The 21,907-nt window shown below is 41.0% G+C and overlaps 1 protein-coding gene across 6 annotated transcripts in view; it reads right to left on the bottom strand.

Moving 5' to 3' along the window:
* Positions 1-21,907, bottom strand: part of LOC122568480 (epidermal growth factor receptor) — a 171,733-nt gene that overhangs the window by 10,966 nt on the left and 138,860 nt on the right. For 4 of the 6 annotated variants that reach the window (XM_043728236.1, XM_043728237.1, XM_043728238.1 and 1 more), the window contains one exon: positions 20,689-21,020. The exons of the other annotated variants lie outside the window; for them this stretch is intronic. In XM_043728236.1, the coding sequence (XP_043584171.1) occupies positions 20,689-20,821 (133 nt within the window). In that variant the 5' untranslated portion in view covers positions 20,822-21,020. The remainder of the gene's footprint in view (positions 1-20,688; positions 21,021-21,907) is intronic. 6 annotated transcript variants of the gene reach the window in all.

Raw genomic sequence — 21,907 nt, forward strand, 5'->3', positions numbered from 1 at the left:
AGAAGCGTCGGAACAACCGGACCCTGGTATTTCGTACTGACCAGATGCTGCGACGTAGCTTGTGCAAGACGAATGCAGAACGCGCGTACCAGCCCACGGCGCCACAAACTTTGAGAATGCGGATCGACCGTGGATCTGCATCGCTGCGGGATTCTTGCCGGCCAATAAGCCTCGCGGCCCCCTCGGACGCGTTTTCTGCGCTTCGACCGCTTGGAAGATTAATGTCCTAATCGTTGTGGAAGATAAGAAACAGCGAGGATTTCTTGCGAAGGAGACACAAGGACTAGCTCCTGATTGCGATGTTGGGAAGAACGTTAGCTCGCGCAAGAAGTTCATTAGGGTTATTTAATTTGTCGACGTTTGTCGATGGGACCTTTTCGCGTCCACGTTTACAACTCGCTAGGCAAGTTTGTCGAATGTGACTGATAGAAGTTAGTTAACGACAGTGCTTAAACAGTAGTCAACCAAGGTTATCATTTTATCCTGCGTCGCAATATGTTTTTCTTAACCTTGAACAGTACGTTGAGTTCTTTCGTGGTATTGAAAGTAACACAACGTTTTATGAAGAATAGAAGCGTGTCGACTTACACCACTGGGTGATCGTGTACGTATTTGATGCATTCTCAAATATTCTTGTTCGGCATACCGGTGTAATTATCGACGTTTGTTCGCATATAATTCTACTGGCTCGATTGTTAGTCGCGATATTGGTTACGTCCGCGTAGAACAAGACTCGCGATCAGTTGTGTGTAAAACTAGTTGGAAGACGACTTCCGCTAACCGGAGGCGCCGTCGGCTTCCTTTTCAGGCAACGCCATGTTCAGGACTCTCGTACATCACCCTGGCTCGTCTGTTCGCCTGTTCGTTTGTTATTTTACAACAGAATCGTTCCTTTCCACCTGTGTGTTTCCCTTTTATATTCTACACGACATGTGCGCCTTCTCTGTTCCACTTTGCTCCGTGACGAGCAAGACGGCCGTACGATGGAAATTCTTACGGGAGGAAGAATATAAGGAGCACTGGTTCCGAACCCTCCGGGGACGTGTCCATCTCGTTCCTCTTCTTCTCCCCGCGTTTCTTCGGAACTTTTCATCGGCGCCGTGCGCTCACGCTCTCCGCTTCTGGTCGTGGAATCAACTCCAATTCCAAGAACTTTGTAAATTGTTCGATCTTTAAGCGTTCCAATCTTCTTCGATATAGGAATATTTTGTGTCAGATTTGAGAGAAGATAATCGATATATAAAATGAAAATTGACGCATTCATTGTATTTTTGTGCGAGTTTCTGCTTCTGAAAGAGCACGTTCGCTCGTTTAATTCATATTTTTACGAACATTTTCATATCGTAATATATCATGAAATGTTAACAGTTTACTTCCTCGATAAAATTCGGACAAATGGATAGAAGGAAGCAAAGAAACCATATTGTAGAATATTACCAACATACACGTTACACACTTAGAAACGCTTCAACAGTAAGTCTTTCAAATGGTTTACTCCGAGGGATCAAAGTAACTCCGAAAAGCCACAAGCCGTCGTAAAAATCTTACGATGCAACGCACTTCTTCGCACTTTGGCCCACGCATCAGAAGCGAAGTCGGAGGTTTCAGGAGGAGCGCGAGAGCTTTCACGAGGTTTCGAGGTAACAAAATTACGAGACAGCCGATGGAACCGCGTCGCGTCAACGGTTCCCGTGACGCGTCAAACAGAAAGTTATGTCGCAATGAAAAAAAAAAAAGAAGAGAAAAGGTAAGAAAGAAAAGAGGAAGAAAAGAATAAAATAAAAAAGAAGAAAACAGAAGGGGTACGCATAAGATAACCGAGCGAATGGCTGGACCCGTTTAGTCGGGGGAGAAAAGTAGTAGTTGGGAGCGGTGAAGAAGTGTCGGTCGAGGTCGGCCGGCCAACACGTTCTCTCTCGTTCTCGGGCCCAGGGTCCAGCCACGAAGTCCATCGGCGAATTTCGAGCCCCGTAGGGCTACGGAAACGTGGCAATTATCTTCGACAACGGGGTTACGAAAATTACCGGGCCAACTCCTCGGTCAGGATTAAAATTCTCCTAAATTTACGATGCCTGCACGCTTCTGAAAGACAATGGCAACGTATCGATTACGGGGTAGGGGGCGCGAATTCTCCCGTAGTTCGCCAATTACCTTCGCCCAGTTCTAGGAACACTTGTCAAGGTGTCGGTTTTCACACGCCGCGCGTGTCTTTAAGTTGATGTTTATAGGAATAAAATTGGTGAATTTAATGACGGTAGCTTTTAACTTTGCTACGTGCAGGCTTAAATTTGAAATGCTAATTTTCCATAAATGCATAAAATCTCAATCTAGTAATCGTATATCCGCTATACCGCACGCAATAATCCATAACATGTTTCGTCTTCGTTCGATTGCTTATTTACAAATTTCACCACTTCCCCCGGTTGGCTATTTGATGCTCGGATCACGCAAACGAGCCACCGTGTCTCGTGGCGATGCATAATGTATCATCGATGGATCACCATGGAGGATGTCGGAGCCGCGAGGATCACCGGCGAAGAAAGCCATCGCCACGTGGACTCGCCAATGAGTGAAGCTGTGGACAAAAAGTTCGAGTCACCGGCTCGTATCTGAGAGGAAGAACAGCCAGAAGGAAACAACACGAAGGAAACGAGCGAACAAGCCGACGACGGCCGCGAAACCGAAATCCCGCGGCGAGGGCTTCTTCTGTGGGCGCCAGAGTTGTGCGCTCGCCGTGTGCCCGGCGACCACCTTCTAGGAGAAGGCAAGCACCGATTTTTATGCGCCACTTTAGGACGCCATTAAAGGCCAAAGTAATACGAAATAACCGCACGCCGATGGCGGCGCCGTCGCCGCCGTTTATTTCGCCTCGTAAACATCGATACGCACCGTGCAGCCTCTTCTTCTCGATTCTTCCCCGCCGATTCGGGGTCTTCTCGTGCGGAGCCGACCCTACGGCAAACCCTACTCCTTCGAAGGAATAAAGACCAGGTATCGTAAATGCGCGAAATAACCATCGAAGAGCTCTGGTTTCTTCCGACGCGGACCAAGGGAGAAAAAGATCGGTGGTGAGAAGGGACGTCAGAAAAAAGGATGAGTGGAATGGTGGGGGATGGGAGGGGTAGGTGGGAGACAGCCGACCGGACTGGAAGCTCGAAGGGGAAACAATAATTTAGGAACACCCGTCCGGGCGAGAGACCGAACGCCGAGGAACAATGGGCTCCTCCACCTCGAAGGTGAAACTCGTCGTACCGCACCGAACACCGAGACACTGATTCTCTAATAAAAGTCACCATGTAAACACGAGTTTGCCATCCTCCGCTCTGCAAGAGCAAGCGTTACGAGCGCTGACTCCTGACATCGAACCGACGGGGTTTGGATAAACAGTATCCTGCTTCGTTGTCGCTCTATTCCACTCTCTGTTTTGCGAGAATTAATGCGTATGTTGGCAGCGTTTCTTTGTTCCGACGCTGGATTGATTTGCATGAAGGAACCTGAAGTGATCTTTTTGTGGATTGTCTTTGTATCGAGAGTGGGTGATGGGAATTATGGATGAGACGTATGGTGGATACACCTTCGGACGCGATACAGCGCGATTTTTGTAATATATCTCGAACGCGAGAATGGTAAAAGTTTGTATCGCGTTTTCGAACGATTTATTATTTCAAAATGAAAATTAAGAGCGTACCTACTTTCGTATAAGGTTTGCGATCGATAAGGTGTTCTAAGAAACCATCGATCTCGTTGTAGATTTTGATGATAATTTAAAACTCGATTTAACGTTAAATAAATTACATCCAACGGCGTTTAAGGGAGGTTATATTCGTGTAAATTGCGAATCCGACCTGTAATCGAAACATATGTACACGAAAGATTTATTGCGTACAGCGTGCTAAAACGAAGCATCGAGGCGAGAGATTCAATAAAACCGAGTAACCGGACCAGAAAATGAATACGTCAACGCTACGCTCGAACCCGATGTGTGGTTCGCAACGTTAATTATCGCACTGTTAACCAAGGAAGGTTAAAATTTGCAACAACGTCGCCTTTCAGATTAAAAGCAAAACGAGATTAAAAGAATCGTTTGGCTCCCAGGGTATCTTTGCCAATGACAAAAACGGGTTTGCTTAAGCGAAAAGCAATTAATCATCCATACGAGTTCCCGGTTTGCGTGTAATCTCCCGTTCACCGTGAACACGCTCGAATCCACTGGCAAAAAGCCGATGGTTTCGTCGCGAAAAAAGAAGGGAATGAAACGAGAACGAAATGCTCGGACTTCGCGGTCTGACACATATTTATGCAGCCTGGAGCTCCATTACCGTGCCACACTTCTGAATATTACTTCTCGAACAAACACGCCACACTCCGCGAATAATATACCACCTTGGGATACCGAGACCGATCTTCGCCTGCCGGTGCTAACCGCATTTTCTACTGCGCTCCATTTTCTCCCCTCGCGCGCCAAATCGACCGCGATTCAAATAACTTTCGTCTCGCTCAGTGTACGAAAGGCAAACACGTCGATTGTTCGTTTCGCGATAAGGGAACTCGAGCGATCCCGTAAGAACCGGTTCGCGACATTCCGCGATCTTTCTGCAAATTCGAATATATCGAATATCTTTCCTTTTTTTATTCTTCGTGATCTCCGCGCTATCTTCACGCGGTATTCGCGCAAACTTCTCCAGAAATCTCATCGATGGTCCTATTCGTTCTGGTTTCTTTTATTTCTCCTCTTCTTGGGTATGCTACGAGACCAGATTGTGAACGTAACACGGAAGATTACGACGAACACGAAGCAGAAAAGCATGGTACTGCTCCGTGACTGCACCTCTGCTGTAAATTTGACCACGTCACTTCTCGCCGTGTTAACGGCGAATATTTGTCTGTTTTCGCAGAATCTTCACCAGAGTTCGCATCGATAGACTCTTTCTTTTCCGATCTCTGCCCTTTTTCATTTTAGACACGTTAGGAAAAAAAGTCTCGAATGTAACACGGAAAATTACGATGAACACGAGCCAGAAGAACGACGAATCGCTTCGTCACTCTCGATCAAGGTGGAGTCACGGCCGCCATGACCTTGCACGAGGATCGATCTTCGCGCGGCGCGGAATTGAAGAGCGAAAAGAAGGCCGACGCCGAGCGGCAAATAGAGTACCAGTTCGAGGATATATAAGTGGTTCGTATACGTTATAAGCCATAGCATAACCATCCCAGGGCGTAACATTAATAGCTTTATGGTTTATTGCTTTCGAGTCTGCGGTTAAGCTTCTCTCCGCTCCCTGCGGGCGAGCTATGCGTTCGAGTCTCTTAGCGGGATAAGTCCATACAAAAAATAATAAATAAATGTATGAACATTTCATTGACATTTTATTTCAGAATGTAATTTCAATTCGTGTTCTTTCGAAATTCGATTGTATCCAATGCAATCGATTCTAGTCGGGGATCATTATAGATTTTTGATCGTCACGGTCTTGCGAGCCTGGATCTCGTTTGCAGTAATTCTAATACTCCATGACAACCAATCCTGCTCTGCGCTTTACATTATTCCAGTTTCAATACACGCCAATTAGCTGCGACTAACATTTTAATTGCAAATCCCATTTTTTCATAGTTCTTGCTCTCTATGTTTTCGGTGCTTTGTAATTTCCAACTTCACCGAATCGACTGTACATAAATTGTTAAAAGAATAATCTCGTATTTATCTTTAACGACGCACTTGATCACGCTATTTTTGCCGAGATTCACGTGGAACGGGACAGATTCAACAGGTGCTCACGTAGTTATTACGTAATTTGCACAGATTGCGAGGTACTAGCGTTTCCAGTCGATACACTCGAAAAATCTTTGTTTTGCAAATTCGCTGTGAACGTGATAGATATAAATTGAAAATAATACGAAGTGAAGCGGTAAATCATCCAAAATGATACGCTTCGAGTGAAACATTGACGAAGGCGATACTTAACACACAATGCTCGATCTATAATGAATTACGTGAATAATTTTCTCATTATTACTTAAAATCGACTTCGAATTAGCTAAGTCGATGTCTCGCCACTTACACGACGTTAACGAAGTTAAACGGAAGTAACATCATAGAGGAAGAAAAATTTCCATGACGTAGATCGGTAATCTACTTTCGACTTTGTTTACTTCAGACGTAGTTCTTCGACGAGCAATTGAATTTAAAAAAAGACGAATTATAATTTATAATAGATGTTAATCCATGAATATAAAAAAACATGTTATTTCACTGGTTTTCATTTCATCTTTACACAAGACTTCGTTCGTTAGTCTTTGTTGTTTCAGACTGTATTGACGATGTAGGAATGTCATATTGCTTTTGCAACCTTTTATTTGTAACATTTACAGTTTTGAAAATTCAAGTTGTATGCAACGAATCTCGCCTTGAATATACGAAACATGATTATGATAGTTTTATCAGTTCAATTTTGTTCAATCGTAACCCGACGTAATTATACATATATTCCACAGCGATTTACATTTTAAATATTACTCATTGTATTCACTACGCTCATGCAGATAATATTGAACACAAAATTACGTCCAAATGAATATAACCATTGTTGACAAAACTATTACATTATTATTAAAATTTACGAAGCTATTACATAGGTATTTTCATGAGCACAGAAACTAAGAAGAAAACGAATCTAATAAATAGAGCTTTAACTGCTATAAAACTTTCTTCATCTTAAAATGACTATTTTCTCTAGTTTCTCATACTTACTCATAAACTTTATTTTTATTGAAAAAAGAACAATATCGATCAATCCTTTTAGGATAAAATATTTTAAGAGGCTATGAGAAAAATTATTATTTATTAATTATGTACAGTGGAAACGCATCTTTTTGGATGGTTTTGTAAAGAAGACACGATGCACTAAAATATAATATCCATTTTCCCGAAGATAAATATAATTAATAACGCGCTGCATCAGAAAGCAATACCTTCTCCTTATTCTCGCTTCTTATTTTCACAGATAAATCAATATGCGTGTCAACTGAAACGTAGTAAAGCGCGCGAGATTTAAATTCTCTGGAAACAACGCGGCAATCAGCATCGCTCGACGAGAGCCACATTTTCTCTTTCCATCCGTGTAGGATAATACGCTCAGGGCAGAGGCGAGAGAGTAACGACGAATCGAAATGAAGTACGGAGGGTAACAGAGTGGACGAGGAACGAACGACTGCATGTGGAATGCGCTTTGTTCGATCTTCTCTCTCGGATTCGCGACTTGAATGTTGTTCGTGTCTCGTTCCATCGTTCCTCTCCCTTACCTCAGGCGGTAAGATTGTTTCTCGATCCTTCTCGTTCTCATCTCACCTCGGCAACCTCAGCAGCCGCCAGGCTGAACCTCGCGCGTTTGTCGAGGGCACGCGAACTCGCGTTTGCCCTCCGAGAGGGTATTAACTCCCAGCCGCTGCTCGTACACATCATTTCTCCTGTCGCTGTCTTTCGTTCTCCGCGAATCTACTGCTAGTTTCTACCCGCTGATTGCGAGAATCGTCCACGAATTATCCTGACCCCTTAAGCATAGAGTTTCATCTTTTTCAGTACATCACTAACAAAGTGACTGAATCTAGCATTAGTATCATAGTGTAAGAAGCTTCAAATTGAAAATCGTCGGAAGACTAACGGTAAGAAGAAGATCAAGAAGATGATGTAAAATTTGGGAAGAAATAATGTTGTGTAGATCTTGTTAGAAAATATTTAAAATATATCGTACTTTATAAAATGCTACTCAGTTAAGCTCAATTCGTCCATTGATGAACAAAGGTAATTTCCTTCTCTCCTACGTGCAGAAACAAAGTTAATTGTACGTCTATTTTCGGTTTCAAGCGAAGAACTATACTATTTCTTCCCGTTTCCACGCATTAAAATAAGTCGCTGTATTTAATCAATGGGGTTCTCAGGCAGACAAAAGGTTTTTATTATTCGTTGCTTGTTTTCCACGTGGTACGCTGACTTTCTACGAACGCTCGTAGAAAGAAAAATTCACGATTCGATTCTCCGATTCCTTGGTTCAAGAATAAGAGTTTAAACGAAGATAAAACTTGAATAACATAATCGGCTTTTTCTAATGTGTATTCTCATGACTCTGAAAGACAAAGAACAGATAAGAGAAACTAGTTTGTGGTCAACATGCTGAAACGGTGATCCGTGTTAACAATGGATGTAGATGCATATCTATTTCGATTTCATGGTCGAAGGTCATGCATGAGTATATCGAGTGAAATACTATGGTCAAGGTCGTTACGTTCGACCTTCCTCGAATTGTCGAAAACGTAAAGCGATAAGTTCCACAATTTTTACGATCCACGAATATAAATGACACAAAAATAGATTTACGTCATATTTTGCATTTTACGTTGAAACAAGTACGTACTTTGTACTTTGTTTGTTTAAATACGATCGCAAGACCTTCTATGTAATCTTGTACAATAACAAATCGTTATATAAATCACATTTCTTTAATATATCGCGAGAATTAGCATTATACGCACATTAACACAGAAGGCTGGTTATTTATGACATAAATAAATAATTTATGATATGAGCGAGAGAAGAAAATCGTAGTAATAGTAGATTATAAATAGAAAGAAACTAATGAGACTATATTATACAGTGTTGTACATATTATAATTATGAAATGGAAAATAGATTCTTAGAAATTTGCAGAATGTATAGTATACTGATAATAAGAGGATCGGTGTAATTATATTCGATGTTCAACGACTAATTTGTCAGTGAAATTATTCCAGTTGCCCACAGCTACTTATTAGCAGCGTAATAAGAGGATTAATGAATTCGATAATGAGATTGTGTCCTTTCACTATGGAATATTTCACAGTACACGAATGCAAGAAACGTTGTTACAGCACTTAACACGTCATTCCTGGTAAAAAATGTCACGTATACATAAATCTTATTTCCAGTCATATTCTACGTTTTTTTTGGAATTTCCACGTTGCACGGTTACTTGTGTACTGTGTACTCTCTCTGCTTGTTTTTATTATCGCTAAAGGCCAACACTAATGGAACACGATTAGGTTAAACGTCGATCGAAGCATCAACCAGTGAAAGTGACTTTCACCCCTCCGAGGATTCTGGAATCTTAAATTATCGATACCACAGCTCGTAAATCATTTCGTTGGCGGTTTGAATCGCGGATTCGTAATGGCCGACGTATAACTCGCGCCTCGGATAACAATCTCTTTTCTCCCTTTCGAGCGGTTTCGCCAACTGCGACGCAAGGGGAGAGATTTTAATATACGAGCGGGCCGAGATCGGTGTAAACCGACCAACCCGTACCTATGGAATCCCTGAGCTGCAGATAAACACGCAGATACGAAAACTCGACACGTTTGCTCGGCAGTCCCTCTTAAAAAACGCCTTGCATAAGGATTTTCGTCGGGATATTTTAATTGCCGTGACGAATGGTGCTCGCGAATCCTTGGGTTTACTCGTTCCGAAATATCAATGGGCTTCGTTGCTTGGAATTATATTTCGGTATAGTGTGGTTAGATAAATATTAGAGAACGGAGCTGCAATAGACTTTTCTCTCTCTCTCTTTCTCTCTTCAAATAAATTCCAGAAGGATCTAAATTGCTCAATGTTCTTGAAATATTTTTCTATTAAACGAATAACTTTTTGAACATCATTTATCAAACACAATGCAAAACATTTTTCACGAGTCTGTCGAATTGGAGATGCATCTCGGTCTCGTTATATTATAGCATCGCTTTTTCTTCTTGGTCGATCGCGGGGTATCCGGTTCGCCGCGTTCTCCGATCGAGGCGAACGTCTGACATTTAACACGCGGCGCATCGAGTCGAGGCGCCTACAAAGGGAATCGGTCTGTGGTGGATCCAGAACACGAGACCTCGCGATCGATCCATCCAGTGTGAATCGCGTATCGGGCGTCGACCACCCTTGAAGAGACGTACATCTTCCTCCAGCTTTTCTCCTTTCTTATTCCACCTCGAGAACTAAGAGACACAAGGATCGCGATGTGGATGCATTTCAGGCGCCATGGATCGCGACGCGAAGAGTATACCTACTACCGTTCATTAAGTACTTATTTGCGCACTTTCAAATTATATAAAATATATTCGGAATGAAACTCTTGAATTTGATTTTATCTTCTACCATGATTAATCTACCATTTAATAAAAAAGCAATAATCGAGAGAGCAAGTGAAAATTGGTTCCGCTGCTGGAAATTGTATCTATACATTTGTATAGATACATGACAATACATGACAATGCATGATTTGTCATTTGACAAGTTAAACGGCTTTAAGCTTGTCTGTTTAACGTTAAGATCTCGGAGTAATTGAAACATCTGCTTCTAGCATTTTTTAAGGTTTAAATAGATTTCACGAAGCATTTTGGTTATAGATAAATAAATGAATAAATAAAATAAATAAATAAATTTAGCAGAGTATTTGACACCAGTTTTAAGGAGGTTTTAAGAGATAAGGAATTAACAATAGAGAAACGTCCTTCGATCGAAGCTTCGAAAATATAAGAAAGATATCGATCTTCCCATCCAACTGCATCAGGGATCGAAATATTTATGGTTACGAGTGTCCATATTGTTTTCTTCTTTCGTATTTTGCTCGGTATTATTCAAGGTTATCGATGAGTTTTTCCGCGACCATCCTCGTAAGTACGATCGATCGATGATCCTCGCAGCCGTGGTATGTGGGCGTACTCTGCACTCGACTTCCCTCGAGTTCATTGCAATAAGCGAGCCGATCTGAGCTCCCTTCTATTTCAAATCGATAACCCGCATTTCTGCTTCTTGCCTGGTTCGCGGAGCATAACGGGTTCGACTTATTTTATCAAGACGGAGAAGCTACAGAAATCTATCAGGGTTGGTTCATTTGTTATGGGGCTATCTTACGCAATCTCGGCGAAGCTTTCTCTAAAGAATCAAGCTAAATGGAAAACGTTTCTGCGAGCATTCATACAAAACGCCCACGCTTGACACATTTGTTTCGCGGTCCGATCCGATGATAATTGCAACGTTGCAAGGAGTCTGTGATTTACCAGTTCAATCACTCGCATTGAAACAGTATTTTTGACACATGATAAATCGTGCAAGATTTAAATGTGCTTAGGGCAGTTATCGATGATTGATGATACCTACTCGTTATAAAGAAACTAGCGTCTGTTTCCTTGGTTTCTTATTTCATTCTAAATTACATCGGGTTTAATCACTTTTGCAAGATCTTTCGAGTTTTAGGTTCGTAATGCTATAGAGATCGAGTAACATTTTGCAATTTTTCCATCAACAGCTTATATTATTCACGAAATATCATGTGACATAATGCATAAAATTAGCAATAAGAGAAACAAAAGAATCAATCTGTTTCAAAAATAAACTTCTATTCTCTGGAATAATATAATAAAATTGATTGGCACTGTGAAACGGTTAAAACGAGAAGCGAATTAAAAATCGGCATAAGCCGATGAAGCAAAAACTCGATAAACTTCTTTTCAATTCGGAAAACCCATTTTACGGAGACCTGTAACAGTTAGCGGTCGTTAAAACACGACGAGTTATTGCTTAATTGAATCGCGGAATAACGACTCACTCACGTAACGTCATAGCTCGATTACCGCAACGAGGTTCTCTTTATCACCGCGCATACACCTCGTTATCCTCGCGTCATCTGTGATGATTTTGATCTAAAATGATTTTGCCAATAGTTGTGTGAATATACGGTATATGTATGAAAACGAATATACCGTGATTATGTACCTGCCACGTCCAAAAACCCGGACGATGGACACCAGTTTTATCGACACGCTTTATCTCGACATGGTCCGATACTCGGTTTAAGTTGGAGCTCACCTCGAAATCGTACGTCACCAACAAATTCCGAAACTTTGGTCGCACCAAAGCAACACGTGAATCGTGAGTCGATAGAGAAAATGTACAATGTAAAATCCTATTATAAGCAAAGCCAGGAAGATTCTACGAAGATTGAACGTAATAAAAATGCATTACAGGTTTCGTGTTTGAAAGAATCAAGTTCGAAAATTTGTCTGGTACCAATACGCGAAGTTTAATTTCTAACTAGACAGATTCGATAGACTAAATAGGAAGAGGAGTTCGAAAATGTAGCGAAAAATAAAATTTCTTTCTTAAAGGACTCATTTTGGAGGAGACAAAATTTGGACATGTTTAGTTACATTTTTATTCATGTATTTACGTATATAAATCACTTCACCTTAACTTCGATTGTACCACATTGAATTAGTTCTATAGTCGTTCTATCGTAAGAAAATAGATCGCATCAAGAATTTTCTAGTTACGAAAGTATCAGACTCGTTAAGAATATCGGCTACGATAGAATAGAAGAAGATTCGACAAAGCGTTGCAAATAGATTCACCGATTGTGAAACGAGGGATCAGCCCTTGAATGCGCAAAGGCCCGCAATGCTGTACACCGGCCATTGTTCGATCCATCGAACTCGACGCCCCACGAATCGTTCTCGATTTCTTCCCGCTGTTCTGGATTTATGTTCGTTTCGATTACCTTTGGCTACAGTATTCTTTTTGCGCTTGAAACGAAGAGATTGCACGCGAGAGATTGCGATCGGCTATTTTCTCGTCCGTGCTTTATTCCTGCTTGCGGTTCGCTTCTTCAATAACGCTTCGGAATAGATCGTATCGATATAGCGTTTGAAGTTTGAACGATGATTTCTGTGTACATCATGTTTTTTAAAATACTATATTTAATTGTTAATCGAAATTACTATATAATATTACGATGTTTGATATTTTGTGTAAATGATAAACCACGTAGCGGTGTTAATGCTTCTCTAAAACACGTCAATGATGCCAATTATTAGTTTCTCTAGATTATAACCTTCGTCTGGCATCGAAAGCGAGTAACATTCTCTTTTCTATGAATAAATTTTAATTTATTTTCGAATCACGAGTTTCCTGTTCTCGCATAGCAAAGAACGGTAAAAGGATAATTTGTCAAAGGTTTCGCTGTTCGCAGGTAAGAAGAAAACGGACCACCGCACAGTTCAGAACAGGTATCCCATTGCAAGAAACAACGTCCTGCATCTTGTGAATTCCTGAATGCTAGCTCTGAATGCAAACCCAAATGGTGGAATTCCGTTTCCGCCGTGAAGGACATTTGTCGACCATGTTGAGCTTACGCGCAACAGCATCTCGCGATCCGTTATCCACGGAATGCAAGCGGCGGATTTCAAACCGCGACAGAGGCGATTACAGAGCAATTAAAGTCCTCGAGACACGCGAGGATATCGGTGGCAAGAACACGAGATTGATATAAACGGTGCGGCGTTCGTGCCGAGACAAGAAAGCTGATTTCCCACGTGCGCCACGCCATCTCCTTCCACTTTCCCGATCACGATTTCGCGTTTACTGGTTGCAACGGACGAAGCAACAGGTATTCCTTTGCTGTATCGTGCAATTTTCTTCTTTTTTACGATAATAATATTGGATCTTTTTAATCGATATCGGTAAAATAAAGTAGCAATAAATTTTTCCTTCTCTCCTATGCAAAAATTTGCGAAATTATTAAGACAAGAAGTATTTTGATATTACGATGAGTAATATTCCTCAAAATTTTGAATAGCGTCAAAAAACATGCTTAGTTTCAAATAAAAAGACAATTTTGGTAAAACTGATTTTTTGTAAAAAAAAAAAAAAAAAAAAATACGAAACGTGGCTTATCGTGTTCTTCCACCGTAAACTCTGTACGCGTATATTCATTACACTTTCACCAAATATTCGATACACCATAAAAAATCGCGTAATCTCGCCGGCGTGTTAGGCGTGTTTGGCGTGTTTACAAGGCTCGAGGAATGTTTCACGACGCACCAAGCCGACTTACTCGTATCCATTTCCCCTTCGTTCGCTCAATCTCTTTATGGCTCTTCTCGATTCGCCCTCGATGAAAAATCCACCTACTCTTCGCCTCTCACCCTCGCCGCCGTCCACCCACCCATTTTCATAGCTAGACCTGCAGGAACCCTAATGGAGAACGGCTGCTGTTCGCCATCCATCAAATGGTCAGGCAACCGCGAAGCAGCCGAGGTGTCGGCTCGACTTTCCGACCGCCCCACCTTTCGACCCGATCAGAACGATCTATTCTTCGCGAATGCTCTTCACGGGAGATCGCCAGACGTTCTATTACCATGGGAAAGATAGATCATTTCGCAGTGGGTCGTTTCGTTTATCTAGTCGAGATCTAAACGAGAGACGTTCTATGCTGAATCCGTATCTCGAAGGACGATTGTTCTGTTGTGACGCTATGGAAGATACGTTAGACTGAAATGGAACCAACTCATGGTATACGTATATCGTAATTAAATTTATTATTTTCAGTAGCATCAGATTAGCATCGATAAGAGAAGTATAATATTAAGAGGTTTTAGTGGCAGTACTTGATAATTAACTGAATGTAAATGTGCGAATTGTTGTGGTAACGATGTTTATTATTTGCTCTTCCTAGTTTCAGCGAATTAAACCATAATATGCGTGAGTAAGAGTTAAAGATCGTATCTAGCAAAAAAATTCCCAACTGCTTGAATTCCCTACAAATCATAAGAAACTAATCATTTTACCGTATACCAAGAGGCTGGAGTAAATGCCTCAGAAAAACAACTTCATTAACTCATTTCCACTATCTTCTAAAAGGAAACTCCTTTTAAGAAGCCGATCCCTAACAATCATACTTCTTCGCAATTCTGCCAGCAGGGCAAAAACAATATCGTTACTTGAACGAATCGAGTCGCTGACACGCGGCCTATTTAAGAAGGAAAAGGAAACGAGCCATGAATCGTGACGCGTAACGAATGGGCCATTTTACCCATTATTAGTACGCACCTGTGGAAGCACCTGTTACCATCGTCCCTAAGGCCTGTCCATTGGCGCGCCTTGTTTACCCCCTCAGGAGGATTGCGAAAGGGATCGAGCGAAAATGATTAATAGGACTCGCCTCTCATCTGGGGCACGTGGAATTCACTTTTAATTGAATCGATTTTATAGAATAGTTTGCGCAACGAACGCGCGCTTTCAACGCGTGGCGATTCAATTAGTGAATTCTTCGTCGATCTGCACGTGTCACCGCACCGGTCAAATGACTCGGAGACGACGATCGGTCTCGGACGGTTAAATAATAGAGAAGTAACCTCGTGGCCGCGACGTTTATTACCGTGAACAGAAATATCTCGATCCTGTAATCGACGCGATTAAACTTTGAATGGCATTTATGTGATGGTTGGCTGAGACGTTCGATGCTGGACGAAGTTTAACAGCGATTACCGCCGGCATTTATTACGTTCGTGAGGCGTTTGGTATTTCTGTCGGGTAGTCGGAACCCCGATACGCGGGTTACTTACGGGCAACCAACTTGACCGGTTGTTCGTTGACGATACGATAGTCGAGATGGTCGAATTACTGCTTTGGTTAGACGAGAAAAACTGGCCGTAGAGCCTATGAGAAAATTTATCCAGCTTTAATGTAAAAGGATCTTTCTTGTTACCAAGTATTAATAGGATTTTCTTCCTTATTAAGGAAATATTAATAGGAATTTCTTTCATCGTTTCTTTCGTATTTTGTTATGAAAGAATTCGATGATCCTGGTTCCTGAATAGCGTAGATTAGAACTTATAATTTTATTACGTTCTTTCGCTATACTTTCTAGTCTTTACATCGAGGTTTACGTAATCGTTATAAAATGCAAATTACGATTATATTAGAAATTTCCTTATGTTCATACGTTAACATTCGATCCGTTCTTGACGTTTGCTTGAAGTTTACGATTGGAATGTCTGTAATTTCTGGTTACTTTGAAACTTTTGAAAAAATTAACGAGAAAGCAGTGTTTGTTATGATCATTTTTCTCTGCCTTTCAATTTACAGAGTTGATTAGTATGACAATTCGTACACACGCTGCCGGTCACATGTAATAGGATACGTCTTGACAGTTTTTACAAACACTATAATTAACCATAGACTTTCTCGGATCGGATGAAAGAGCGTGGTGTTTCTGCAAGTTTGTTGCAAACACGAGCAAACCAACAAACAATGAGACATCCTCTGAAATCCCCGCACGAAGATGGTAGAAAAACGAAGGGAAAAAATAAAAGGAACGCTTTCTACTGTCTCCGAACCTGTCCCGATCTCTTTCGAACCCCTACGTCAGGCGCAATCCCACGAGTACATAAATATCTGCCTAGCATATTGAACGGTCATATTTCATGGGGAGGCAAAAAAAGCGAACGTCCCTCGGAAATTCAACGTCTCAATCCGTCTCTGGGATCTCGTCAATATTCCGAGCGGTCAATTAAGGCATGCCTCCCAGATGTCCCTTTCCGATCCTGCACATACACGTCGATGGAGTTGTTGTCCACCGTAGCGAACATTGCACACGAGGTGATCTTGCATCGCGTTTATCCTACCACCATGTCCTCCTTCTCGGTTATTGCAACATTAGTTCGCTAAACTAAGATGGTTGAAAAGGCGAGTGGCTAAAATGACACGCCACGATGATGTTGATAATAATTGATATAAATGAAGAGGACGATTTGAAAGCGTAGGAAGAAGAAAGTGTCGAGAGGGGTATTTTAGACGTTTAGACGTCGTACCGTAATAATGATAAATTTAATATAAGGAATATTAAAAACTTAAGTTCAGTGGTAATACATGTAGGATATTGAAAATATGTGGAGAATATCGTAGATGAAAAATTTAACCGATTAAATGTACGAAGAGAACAATCCTTGGCAATAATTGAGTCTTTGAAATCCGTTACCTTTTCGCTATACTAAAGTACTTCTGAAAATTCAGTCACGCTAACGTTCTTATTAAGATATTTTTCTTCTTTCTTCTTTCGGCCTCCATAAATGTTATCAATGGTGGAATCTTAAATTAGATACTTTATCCCATATTAAAGTTCTTCCAGTAACTTCCTTATTAGAAGCAATATTTGTTTTTCGTCTGTAATCTTCGCGAGCCTTGTCAATAATCGAGTCGAAATTCATTCGTTTCCCGTACCAAACTTTTAAAGATCCAGTGCCAATAACTTCCTCGTTAGACAGAAAGCTGTCGAAAAACAAATCAAACATGCGGAATTCGTAAGGCTTATCTGTTCCATTCTACACATCAGCCATCACAACTTTATAAAGGTACGAAATCAAACGAGTTATTCCACAACGTGCGCAATAAAAGATGCGACAAAGTTTATCTCGTTCTACAAAATTCTAATGGTTAGTTCACAGCAGTTTGTAGCCGACGAGTAGAAGCCATAAATCGGGAGATATAAAGGATGTAAATCCGAGTACATACCAAGCCTGAGCTCGGCTCTCGATAGCTGTACGATTATAATACACGGTGTGGTAGCGGTATCGTTAGCGAACACATGTTTCTTCTTTCGAGAAACGATACGCGTCTTTAACATGGGTAATCCGGAAGATCGACGGCGTATCAGGCGCCTACTTAAAGGGAAAGCCATGGCTCGAGCTGATAGAATTAATGCGTTCTGATCAAAGACCGACCGCCTCTGTAAAAAAAAAAACCCAGCCACGAATTTCGTTAATGCAAAAGCGAACGTGACTGAAAGCGCACGAGATCGGTCCCGCTTCGCAAAAACTTATTTCCGATCGGCGTGACCGCGACTGCTTTTTACCGAATGTCCAAAACGATGTCTTCGTTAACTCCAAAATTGCATTCACGGAGACTGAGAAAGGAAACAAGGGAGGAAAGGACCGTATGACGTCCGTCGTTTGTACTCGTTATAGCCACGTCATTAGTGCTGAATATGGGATGCGAGTTAAGAAGGTATTCGATATGTGGGTTTTGACGATATATCGTTATATTGTTAATTTTAACGTAAATTGTTAATTGGAATGAGACTAAAATATCCCTGTGTTTAGTAAATTTCTGGAATAGCACGTTATTATTTGAGCGGCACGGATGGAACACATAATATGCCAACTTTGCTGCCTTTCGTAGAAGAGCAATTTTAAAATTTAATTATGCTCTCCGATGATGGAATTATACTATATCAGTACTGATATTCTATTTGTTACAAGTCAGAAAATTAACGAAACAGAAAAGTAAGATGCAGGAAATAAAAGAAATAGAAACAGGACGAAAGTTAGTAATAGAAAGAAATGTACTCTAATAAACTAAAATAAAATGCGTTGAAAAAAATAGATTTCATGCAAATTTATTTTCAACGGAGCACTTACATGCGATAAGAAATGCTAAAAATCTCAAATGTCAAAATAATAAAATAAATTGGAGAAGAAATTAAGGTTTGACAATCCTTCGACGTATTGAGATAAATATTCACGACTGAATAATTTTCCACACGGTATAAAAGTGGCTGCGCATTCCAAAAAAGAACCCTCCGAATTCCACGTGATAAACAACACGAAACTTCGATTAAATAACTCTTTTCGGTTCATAAGACGAGGCAAATTTGACAAGTTATGCGATAACTCATCGCTACAGTCGCTGCAAACATTTCAATTTGCCTGGCAAAATCTATGTATTTCCACAGTGTTCAGCGAGGACGGGCGTGCCGAATGCGCCATGTTAATTGGCGCTTCATTTCCAGCTGCGATTCACGCTAAAAGCTCACGGCGATAAAGTGCAACGATTAACTCGGCACGGAGTATAATTTGGCGAAGAAAAATGTCGCCTGTCGCTCGAATATCGTACGGCAATAACGTGTCGAATGTATTTTCTCGGACGAAATAAAAAATGATAGAAGAAAATCATGAAGAGTCTCTGCACACCGGCGACACCACGTAGGTTACAGTCCCCTAATGGCCACGAACGTATCAACCTCCCCTTATCACGTTAATGGAAACCTTTATGGAGACCACTTTAGGTGATATCTCTCGAAATTGCGGCACACCGTGGAATCTTGGGTGGTTATCTGCCTGACGAGTCGCGTCTTTAGGTTCCGAGCATGGACCCCTTTTTAACTCGAGCCTTCGATACGTTCGAAGGAAATCCCTATTTATTGCTTTTCACCCGCTAATTCGCTGACACTTATCTAATTACGGCGTTAAGTAGAGAAAGCGTTTTGGCTCCGTTAGCCTGTATCGTTATAGATGATTAAAAAGAGATAGATAAACTAAATAAGTATATTGTTAATCTTTAATGCATTTTGAAAGAGGAATTCTATTCAAGTTTGTTACGATAATAGAGAAATTCATATGTTTAAGCATACTGTCATAAGGACGATAGAATAAAGGCTAAATGTACGCTCGCACTTCTTCGCTTTTTAATTTCTACAAAATCTTGCTCGTTCCCTCATCTTCGCAAGAGACAACTTGAACTTTACCAAACCACAACTTGATAGCAACCCACTGACGAGCAAGATCTTTCATTCGTACGTTAGCCAACGATCTTTCTACGAGCCGTTCTCCAATATACAAAGCATTTTGAAAGCCGAAGGCCCGTCAACGTGTACAAAGTTGAAGTTCAGTCGTATATCACGAGAAGAGGATCACGCGTGTGGTCGAGAAAAGTGTGCACCGGTAATAACTAGGAACGTAATAAAAGTAAACGGGAAAGAGGTGTTCTTGCCAAGACGAAGCAGGCACACGGCGATGTGGGTCAAGCATCGACACCGTCAGGAATCAAGAGGAATCTCGTTGTTACACGCGCCGGTGCACCTACACGCGCGTTCCCGAAAGCAACGTAAATATTTCCTAGCGGAGCTCGTGCTAGAAGAGGCGGGATTTAAAGAGTTTCCTCCAGCTCGAGTGGGAAGAACGGTACTTTCCAGGTACTTCGAGTAAAAGGAACCCTTCGACCGATCGAGCAGCCACCCACGCGGTCGTAAAACCTGGCGCAACTTTACTTTCTACTTTTCTAGGCGGCCTCAATGATGTACACGCGACCAGGAAGAGTTCTCCATTAGGATTCAATCTGAAAGGTATCGTAACGCGGTGTACGCGTGTCTTCATACTGGTTCATGCTGGTCGAACGGTACGATCGATGTTCCCAGGCTAATATTTGATGTTCGTAGTGGTTCTAATGCGTCTTGTACGAATATACCCGAAAGATTGAAAATGTTTAAGAGCGAGACATTTTCTGAGAATATTGCTCGTTCGACGATTTTCTAATCTTTCGGTTATGAATACTTTAAAAAGGTCAAGTAATGTAACTTTGGGAGAGTTAGAGGATATTTCATTTTCAGTTTCTAGCGATACAAAGGAATACACGGAACGATGAAAGCACTTTGTATAAATTATTTCCAAACTGCACTGTGTTTCGTATCGTCTATTACAATTCTACTGTTGCAATTCTGTAAACGTATTTTCTTTTTGCACGTATTTGCAACTTTTAGATCGCTAAATTTTGTTCGAACATTATCGGGTTTGTGTTTATAATTTATTTAAACGAATTTACTTTTTGTTACAAATGTAAAAAATTTAAAACATGAGAAAACATAGCTATATCAGCTAGTAACTAATATCAAATTAGTCGCATATTTATACAAACTGCTTTCGTACCATCGCAGTCAGTATTACGTTACTTGACATTTAAATCTCGTTATAATTAGTATATGTATATATAATAATTTTTTTATACCAATAATATGAAAATCGCAAATGGTTTAAGCGATGTTTCGGAAAAGGACAACTCACTTTTTCCTTTGACAAATTCGGAGCTGAGATCCGCTGACACATTGTAGCTACCGGCGACGATCAGTAGAAGAAAAGTCACGCCGAGGAGGTTGCAGGTCGACAGCGTTCGTGGCCCGTGTCGGTATTCAAACATGATGAGCTTTCATGCCCTTTACGAACCCATGGACCTTGCCAAGGTGATCTCGACAATGATTCCCACTTCTTCGTGCTCTCTTCGACTGTCACGAACAAGGAGAATATCGGAAGAGTCTCGAAGAAGCGTTTCCGCTGCTGCCATCGCTGTCTCTTCACCGTGTTACTTGCATGGTTTGTGTCACGGGACCGTTTCACGTCTGTAATACGAATAATTCACCATTAGACTTCTCGAAATTCTATATCCTATTCAGAAAAATTCACGGGATTATCATAAAGAATTTATGGTTTCTTTATTTAAGAATATAATAATTTTTTAATGTTTGGTATCGTATCAAGTTTAGTGTTTTTCGTTGATGTTTAGCCAGATATCGTACTTTTGCTATTTTTAGTACGTTTATTCAAAGCTACAATCACGCGTCGTCACACGACAGCGAAAAGTCTTTTCATTTGGCTCTTTGTTAAAATGTTTAACGCTTCAGTAACCCACCCTTAGTTGGAGAAATGATAGAGAAATGATAATAATAGAATATTTATAGTATCAACTGTAGCGGCACGTGAGTCATAGGACAATTCGAATCATGTTGTTGTTTTGCCTCGGAGTATTAACACCGTTATGATATACGAAATGTAATAATAAGTAAACTGCGGACAAAACAATGTAGCCGCTACGCGCAATCGTCAACCGAAGTCGAATTGAAACTTTCCGGTACTCCTCCGACCAGTATAAATAAACAAACACGATCGTTAAGACAATGAGTTAGCGAGTCTTATAGCGAGTTGGTATCGAGCAATCTTATATGGAGCGAACGTACAAACTACCTTGTATACGCATATCAAGCAACACTAAGCGAATGACGAGTAACTCTGTACTGCGAACAGTTTTAACCCCCTAACTTATAACTACGGGCATAGCCCGTAGTAGATGATGGGACCAATCGTAAATATTACGGGGATCGCTCGTGGGGGCGTACTACACAAGTCATGCGAATGGCTCGAAGGCTGCGTGAGCTTGTTTACGTTTTTGGCCAAAATTCTCGAAAGTAAATCGTAGGTTAAGGGGTTAAATATATTAACTACACTAAGA

The sequence above is a fragment of the Bombus pyrosoma genome, linkage group LG6 (genome assembly GCF_014825855.1).
Source record: "Bombus pyrosoma isolate SC7728 linkage group LG6, ASM1482585v1, whole genome shotgun sequence".
NCBI classification, from domain to species: domain Eukaryota; kingdom Metazoa; phylum Arthropoda; class Insecta; order Hymenoptera; family Apidae; genus Bombus; species Bombus pyrosoma.